The sequence below is a fragment of the Branchiostoma belcheri genome, unplaced genomic scaffold, assembly GCF_001625305.1.
Source record: "Branchiostoma belcheri isolate BF01 breed outbred unplaced genomic scaffold, Haploidv18h27 scaffold343, whole genome shotgun sequence".
Classification (NCBI taxonomy): Eukaryota; Metazoa; Chordata; class Leptocardii; order Amphioxiformes; family Branchiostomatidae; genus Branchiostoma; species Branchiostoma belcheri.
The window spans coordinates 96,627-105,750 of NW_017803958.1; the positions used below are offsets into that span (position 1 = coordinate 96,627).

The window sequence follows — 9,124 nt, forward strand, 5'->3', positions numbered from 1 at the left end:
GGATCCAATGGCAGGTGAGCCCGTCTCAATCTCAATGTCGGGTGAGCCCGTCTCAATCTCAATGTCGGGTGAATCTGTCTCAGTTCCAATGTCGGGTGAATCTTTCTCAGTTCCAATGGAGGATGAATCTTTCTCAGTTCCAATGGAGGGTGAATCTTTCTCAGTTCCAATGGAGGGTGAATCTTTCTCAGTTCCAGTGGAGGATGAATCTTTCTCAGTTCCAATGGAGGGTGAATCTTTCTCAGTTCCATTGGAGGGTGAATCTTTCTCAGTTCCAATGGAGGGTGAATCTTTCTCAGTTCCAGTGGAGGATGAATCTTTCTCAGTTCCAGTGGAGGATGAATCTTTCTCAGTTCCAGTGGAGGATGAATCTTTCTCAGTTCCATTGGAGGGTGGGTCCGTCCCAATCACAATGTCTCTAGTTCTAAAGGAAAGACTCTTTGCATTGGTTGTAGACAAATATTTGAACATGCGAAACAAAGAATTCCTAAGACCTTTATCGGAAAAGTTGAATCCACAGAAAGAAACTGCTTTGAGACCAGCGCTCCAGGCTAAGTCAAAGAAATCATCTCCCCTGGCCTTCACGTCGTTTTTAGAAGACAGGACGTGTGGAAAGGAGTATACGCATCTCCAACTGAAATCGCTTGCAGCCAAGGGGATAGATAGTTTTACAAATTTCACATTACCACAAATCAAGCTTATGTTATTCTGTTATGGGAAAGAGGCAAATCGCAGTAAGAAAGACAGCATGAACATTTTATTTGAGACGGTAAAATCAACAGAACACATGTATCATCCGCACTACCTAACTCTGGCAAACTTTGAACAGGTTAAGAGAGGCAGAGTGCTAGAGCTGTTCGGAGAAGGCACTTCATCAATCAATAGTACAGATCATACACAGAGTAGGGAGAACTCGCGACAGCGGGCCCAACGATTTTGCCCAACTGATGAACAGCTTAGGATTTTGAAAGATGATCACCTAAAGGGTAACCCAGTCCCTCTGCACCAAGCAAGGGCTAACCAGTTTGGGGTCCTGCCATCACAGATTAAAAGATGGCACAGCACGTTCAAGAGAAAGAACAAGTTAAATTGACTATCGTTCTAAGTAAAAATATACACACAATATCTACTAAATAAAGTAATATGTATGTACAAATGACATCATAAATAACGTAATATGCTAGTATCTGATAAGTGAAATACTCGCTCGTAAATCACTAATGTGGGTCGAGTGCTTATATACATTTTGGTGCCATCAATATTAAAAGATGACACAGCACGTTCAAGAGAAAGAGCAAGTTAAATTGACTATCGTTCTAAGTAAAAATATACACACAATATCTACTAAATAAAGTAATATGTATGTACAAATGACATCATAAATAACGTAATATGCTAGTATCTGATATGTGAAATACTCGCTCGTAAATCACTAATGTGGGTCGAGTGCTTATATATCACTTCCTCAAAGAGTTCCCGTTCCGGATCTTGAAGCTTCGGCAATGAATGTACCCGTTTACTGATGGGCCTGGGGAACAAATTACAAAACAGTATTTAGTTGATTAGTGTGAGGGTATGTTATCAGATAGTATTTCAGATAGTATTTTGTATATACGAAATATTTACAAGTGTAAATAGTTGTAAGGTATAGATAAGAGAACTACTGCCACCTTAAGTAACACCCGTCTTCAATTACTTCTGCACAGCATTATGAAAGGTAAGGCGGCCTATACCTTCAAATTTTGTTCTAACAATTTAGAGAAGTTATTAATGTTTGTTTGATTTATAAGTTTGATTGATTGATTGATTGATTGATTATTGACTGATTGAAAATAGAAGGGGAAGGTTTTTTTAGATGCCAGTACAGTAATAACTTACCATACTGTAGAATAGTAGGGTTAGTGTTGCTGCCGTTGGATGCGCGCACGCATCCAAACATGTTTTCCAGTGCGTCCTGATTCGTGGATGCAGATATCATCCCCATCCCTGGAAACAGTGTTGACATGGTCTGCACGTACGACCTGTATCCCATGACCATGGAGCACAGGTCGAAGTGGAGCTTCTCGGAAATGTACGCTTGGTTTCTCTCCTTTGTCGTTTGGAACACTCCCTCGTCAACTTCTTCTTTCCAGTCCAGAAACCACTGGAGAGCTCCGTCCAGTTGCACGAGCCTTGGGTCATCCATATTCCTATGGCAAAGACTTGATGGTAATCAACAAATCCTGAAGCCTGACGAAAACGAGTAAGTATGCTGTACATTGTTTTTTTTAACAAGTGCTCATAAAAACCGTCAAAAACGTACGTAAAATAATGTTATTTCAATGGTAACCTGCTAAAAGGAGGATATATGTAATAGTATAAAGTAGAATTTTTCTAACCGTATTGGCTTTTTGTTGGCAAATGTCTTCACGAAGATATTTGCTGCCGTGACGTACTGAATGGTCATGCTCATCGAATCGGCATCCCCCTTTTGCCTTTTAAAGTCCTGGTAGTTCTAAAAAAATGGGTGGGAAAGACAAACGAATTATAGAGACAATGACAATATTCAATACTTTAGCTATACTATCGCATCTGTTTTTAAAAAAAGTAACAAGAAAACATGGTTCAGTGATTTAATTTCATTTCATTTTTATTTATTTACTCAGGGTAAAACATGTCGCCGCAAGGGCGGATTACAAGGGAACATGCACCTGACGGAGTATTTGCATAATTTGTTCACAGCAATGTTTCAGAGGTGAACACTCACATCCAACAACTCCAGCATGTCATCGCTGAAGATATCCGAGGCCAGGTGATTCCTCATGCGTGTGGCTGGGGTCAGCTGGAAGTGGCCGTCTTTAATCCTGCAGGATGTCACTGGTGCCCTTGCATTCGTCTTATCGTGGAGGTATGCCTCCTTAAGATGTGCCCACAGGATGTTCTTACTTTTCGTTTTAAAACACCGAGCTGTTCCTCCTAGCGTACTTTTCTCCAGGTTGTTCCTGAGCTTCTTGATGTTGTGCTGGAAAATAAGTATTATACAACTTGTAAGGTTCAAAGGTGTGCTTTTTAAGCATTATTGGTACCTTTACCCATTTGTATGTTGCTTACACTTTTGTTAAGATGAGCAAAAAGAAAACATTCACTTGAAATGGCGACGCAATTATTACTCCGTGAAGGAGGTCAGGACCTCCGGACGGAGTGTTGTAATCGGCTGATTTTTCATGTTTGCAGTCAAAACACTGGGTTCTCTTCGTGTAATCGGCACGCAATTTTATACGCCGTCTGCGGGCATGCCCGTGTTGATGCACGAATGTGTATTTTTGCCGTTGCTGCTTTCGCGGTCAATGTAATATCGCAGACGCACCCCTACAATTACGAGGCGAATTGGAACGGTCCAGAAAAACGCGTTGTTTGGAATAGCGGGGGGGAGGTAAAAGTTCATGCAGATACGGGGTGGTTTTTATAAGTGGTTCCAGATGTTTTTGCCCATGGTTAAGAGATGCCAAGTTTTTTGGAAGATGTTCGCAGCCAAAACGCATTCTGCCGTACGTCGCATATCTGTGTAATTTCGCATGTGGTGTTGCATTATGTCCGGGATGATGCACGTCTTTTTATTTTTACCGTAGCTGTTTTGATATTGGAGTAAATGGTTATTTTCGAAACATCCCTACTTTTACAATCCTGTGGAATAGACCGTGGGTTTAGGCAGTTGTCTGGTAGCAGAGGTACTGTAAGCAGATATCCTGGTTATCTGGCCGGCGGTAGTAACACTCGCGGTGCTTACCGCCACTGTTGCTGGAATTTGGCTTGTTCCAGGCGCGCTTAATTAGGTACAGGCACCGTAAGACGGTGGGGCTGTCTTTGTTACTAGACACGACCATGATAGTCCGATCTTTATGTGAATGCAATGATTGTGTGTGTGTAATTAAAATGAAGTTAGAACTTGAAGCACAGTATCTTTACACGCCCTGGGAGCAGTAATGGATTTAGCTCTTTGTATGTTTTATGCTTGTGACGCGCCCTCATTGTATTAACCCACGCTCCTCCGCAGCGTCCGCTAGCGCGCTATAATTAAATCCACATCTGGGCGCGCGGCGGGGTCCCCAGAGCAACACAGTGCGGAAGCATTAGCGTGTATTTGTGTCCTGGGGCCGAGAACGCATTTTGCGCAAAGCATGCTGGGTAGCAGAGTGAACTGTCCTGGGGACGAGAGTTTGTGGCGCGGGCGGAGAATGCCAAAACTCCCTCCGTGGCTAAGTTCCTTCCGCGACTAACTCCCTTCTGGGCAAATGTAGAGGGATAACGGTACACCCTCATAGCGTCACCAAATGAGGTACTTTGTAAAGGTCCGTTTCATTTGGTATATATTACCATTGTGACAGCATTTTATACCCCAAAATAGGAATCTTGCGTCTTGTTTTAGGTCCCGATAGTAGAAAGAATGCAGTGTACATGTATTCAGATGGCCGCCGTGTAACGTTACGTACTAGCGAGCGCGCACGACAATACCGCCAGAGTAGAGTAGGTTATCCTAACCCTTTAGATAGCGCAAAGAAAACAAAAACGACAGATTTGCATTAAAGAAAGTTTATTTTCCATAGCCTGGGCTAAGCCACGATCTATAACCTATGGCTTCTCCACGGGCGCTGGGGACGAGCGTGGTATTAACCGTTGCCTAATTATAATGTCTGCACAGTAGGTCTGGCGTTGACGCTTGGGATTTTGTTGAAATATATAAAACTTCACGGAGAATTGTCGCCTATGGCTTCTTGTTCAGTTTTCATTCACTGCTATCTACTTGTTCATGTTGATTGTGCAAGTAGTAACTTACTGGTGGGTCCATGATGAAGGAGTACCTTCCCTCCCCGTACATGTTCTTGACACTGAACCTTTCTCTTATGGCGTCATCTTTCGAGCCAAAGTGACCCATTATAAAGTCTCGGTTGGCCTGTCCTCCATCACACAGACAGGCATGTGAGAAGAAGCCATGCTGTTGGAGGTGGAATACACTATCCCAGTGACACTGGAAAATGTTGATAGGCGCTATTTCTGTGGTCGGGAACCAGGCAAATGGGAAGAAGAATCCCTCGCACCCCTTGAACGCGACCTGAAAGACATGTGTCGCCATTTCTGCCTTTTGTTCCCCTACGGATAAAGAAGAAGAAGAAAAAAAAACATTTTAATAACACTTCTACCCCGAGCAAACGGGAAGTATAAGGGCAAAGAAACATTTCAAGGAGAATTCGCAGTAAGCTTCTAGATGTACATTAATGGTATTTGATTGAAAGACAATTCATACATAATATTTACAATTCAACAAATTTGCCAACTGGTACTTGGTATAAATCTACTTTTTATTGATACCTGCTGTTTGTAGCGCCTGCATACTGCGATAGAAGTCCCCCTCCCCCATGTCGACTAATCCTGCGATTTCAAACTCGTCGCCAACTCTCCTCAGCTGGACACTTCCCTAAAGTAGTGATACATAAACAGAACTGTAAGCTTCAAGTGCCAAACATTTAAGATATGCACAAATGCCCTACAGGAGAACTTAAAGCTTTGTACATATAGTGCATAAATTTTACAACTTCATATCGTACTTACGGGATTTTACTTCAATTAGTCAGAGTATGTAGTCGTATCAAAAGTTTGAAGAACAATTAACCGATCACTCCGAAATATTAAGCACCAAGCTATACCTTTCAAAACAAGCATGTTTCTTACCTGTACTTTCATCTCATCAAACACAACTAATCCGTGGCGTCCCCTTCCCGTCACCCCTTGTTGTTCTGCCTCCTTGGCCATCCACTGGAAGACCTCTGTATGGAGTCCAGGTCTCTGGTTCACGGTGTTCTTCTTGTACTGTAGGAGCCGTTCCGATGGCATTGTCAGGAACCCGCTGTCCTTCATGTCTGCATAACCTTGCTTACTGCGCTGCCACAGTTGGAGACAGACATCCAGGAACCTGAGGTATAAAATGAATTGTGCTCGTTCTAGTTCTTGTAATGATGTAGAAACTGTTGCAGGGAACTTACTTCTTCAATGTGCTTCCAGACAAAAAAAATTCCCTCCCCTAAATATTTACTCTCCTTGACAATGCTTTGCGACATTTCATGATGTATGTACATTGAAAATTTATGTACATGATAAAGTCCCAGATTCAATGATTGGTGAGTCCGCGTCATTTCCAGTTTTATGAAGAATGATATAAAGCGCAGTTAAGTACGTACAGTAATTATATTTGAAACTCACTCTGTATTCCACTGGTTCCGCTTGTTGGTTACATGATCTTTCTGGATTTTCCACAGCAGTTGTCTTCGTTCATCATTCGGGAATAGTTTAGTGACATCTCGGTCCATCTTCCTGAATATTTCTGTCATGTCTCTGTTATCTTCCACCGTCAGACGCACGCTATCTTTCAAAGTGTCATACCGTCCCTTGTGATATGTCGCTCTCTCGTCTGCTCTCACTCGTTTGTTCTTCATTGTGTCATACTTTTCTTTCTTTTGCTCGTCAGTAAGGTAATCCCAATGCGTTCTTTTTCCAGGGGTCTGGCAGTCATCACCCGACTGTTCCTTCAGGTGTTCACGACGCCATCTTGCCTGCTTTACTGCAGATCGTACATTGTTACATTTGGTGCAGCGGACGACCTTGGCGCCTGATGGGGCGAGCAGCAGCTGGCTACACTCCACTGATCGCAAGAGTTGTTGCGGCTCCCCTTGTCCCTCACGAACTGTCTCTACCACTGCTCTAACAGCGGGGTACTTGGTCTCGGTGTAGATCTCACCTCGTAGCCCATCACACGCTGTCATACAACTGATCCTTGACAGCGCATACTCAAAGTCCTGGATACTGCTTATCTGATCCGGAATACCTGTGTTTTCTAGGCTTACTGGAGAACCATTGTGTGTCACATGCACACTAAGGGTATTAGACACTGTCACTGTCCTACAGGATTTATGGCCATTTACGAATGTTGGCTCCAATTTGCAGAGATCAATGCCATTCTGGTGCTCAGTAACACACCAGGAAGAAGGAGCTTTCCGAGACTTCATAAACACCACCAGGCTATCAATTGTTGCTGAAGTTGTTGTTGAAGTGATGACAGGGAGAGACGCATTTTCCTTGTTGTCCAGCGCATGTATATTGAAGTAGAATGATGTGGGAAGGTTGTCAAGGGGATAATGAATATACATTTATGAAAAATACTACTGTTTTATTGCTGTACTGACGTTGTTAAAATGTTATGTAGATGTATATTTCTTTGTGCATGTTCATTAAAGAGTTTTGGCTATTCTCTTGTTTCTGATTGATGAGTCATAATTTACAAATCTCGATACATACATGTACATCGAACTTATAGCTTTTAAAGTCTCCATATTTCTAAAAAAAAACATTTCCCCACACAATATATCAAAGGATATTGTCTCCCGTCGACTGTACCCAGCCTTTTACTTGGACATCAGTGGGAAGCACTCTTTCATCGCCAGCCCGAACACATCAAACGGAACTCCGGCATCAGTGTATCGTTCGTTGTATATGCTGTAGGCGTCCGAGGCCTTTAGATATTGACCTTCTCTCTGGGCGAACACGTTTCTGAGCCTAATAAATTAAGCGAAAATGTAATTCAACTGAAAAAAGGCGTGTACCAACTCTACTTACTTAAACCTTACTTTAATTACTCAACTCGCCTATATTGAATTTCATCTACCCAGACGATAGCTGATGTTTCTCTTGGCTTAATGAATGAATGTAAGACCTTTATTGTACGCTTGTGCTCTAACGAGCTAAGTACAGGTCATGGAAAAACAGGGAAAGAAAACAGTAAGCTCCGTACGGCCCATATAAAATGCCTATATTAACAAACAATATGAACATATATACTGATCATGTCCATCGTGTTATCTTTCCTTCAGTTGTCAACTAATGTTACTCTGTAACAAATATGCCAGTTCTGTCCCTGATGGGAAATAAGCTCTCAAGTTTTTCGCGGAACAATCACAGTCGGCGCGACACAGTTCAACTGAACCCCCGACATAATGGATGAAGTGTGTCTTCCGAACTAAGCGACTTTTTTTCACTTTTTCAAGATCTAACAAAAACGTGAAACCCGGGCCCGCCATATATTACTTATAAAAACAAACAAACTTGTAAGCCGTTATACCTTACCTAGGACGGATTAAAATTTGCTCAAAAAAAGTTAAATACATGTGTATTGTACATGTAACGGTACAGTAACCGTTTAAACCTACCTGCAACACAGCACGTCTTTGGTAAGCATCTTGTTAATCGACGAAAATCCAGCCATATCTCAGAATTGAAAACGAAGAACAGTCGAACGTGTTTCTAAGTCACATTTTTGCTGCCACCCCAGTTGGTAACGCAGTCCACGGGTAGCGTTTCCTACCCTGTCATCTTTTTGAAGTTATCCTCGCTAGCCCCCTTGCGGTTCTATCGATTCCCGCAGCGGTTTTGCGAACGCGTTCGAGTAACTGCGAAACCGGTTCTACTCCCGTCAGCCTTTGCGCCATCTATCTCCTAACCAGAACGCCGATTCCGAAGTAACAGCTAAGTAATGAGTGTGCTTTTTATTGTATGATTCAGCGGACCAAGTACACAGTATGTGTTATACATGTATGGTTTATTGTACGTCTGGTGTTTGCCTTCAGTGTATGATTCTCGGGGATCTTTCAACAGACCGTGTTCACGGTGTTTGTGTTCAGTGTATGATTCTCGGGACTCTTTCAAAGGACCGTGTTCACGGTGTTTGTGTTCATTGTATGATTCTCGGGTATCTTTCAAAGGACCGTGTTCACGGTGTTTGTGTTCAGTGTATGATTCTCGGGACTCTTTCAAAGGACCGTGTTCACGGTGTTTGTGTTCAGTGTATGATTCTCGGGACTCTTTCAAAGGACCGTGTTCACGGTGTTTGTGTTCAGTGTATGATTCTCGGGACTCTTTCAACGGACCGTGTTTACGGTGTTTGTGTTCAGTGTATGATTCTCGGGAATCTTGTACGGAGTGCACAGTGAACTTGTTGTTCAGTTACCTAAGTATATAAGTAACAACGATCTCAACAAAAACTCGGTGGCCTATCGCCCATGAATCGACTGCTATGTCGCGTCACCAAGCTAGACAGTCT

General features: G+C 42.6%; 2 protein-coding genes across 3 annotated transcripts in view; both read right to left on the minus strand.

The window, feature by feature from the left end:
* LOC109475696 overlaps positions 1-9,124 on the minus strand; it is a 24,920-nt gene that overhangs the window by 13,240 nt on the left and 2,556 nt on the right. The gene's annotated exons all lie outside the window — the stretch shown is intronic.
* On the minus strand, positions 866-7,218 carry LOC109475699. 2 transcript variants are annotated; one of them, XM_019776459.1, is made up of 8 exons: positions 6,235-7,218; positions 5,707-5,947; positions 5,347-5,452; positions 4,814-5,127; positions 2,747-3,001; positions 2,379-2,494; positions 1,884-2,189; positions 866-1,528 (listed from the first exon to the last, which is right to left on the minus strand). In XM_019776459.1, exons 1-8 carry the CDS (start codon positions 7,176-7,178, stop codon positions 1,396-1,398), a joined length of 2,415 nt encoding a protein of 804 aa, XP_019632018.1. In that variant the 5' UTR covers positions 7,179-7,218; the 3' UTR covers positions 866-1,395. The 2 variants fall into 2 exon arrangements, with proteins under 2 accessions (XP_019632018.1, XP_019632019.1); XM_019776460.1 differs by having other exon boundaries at positions 1,879-2,189.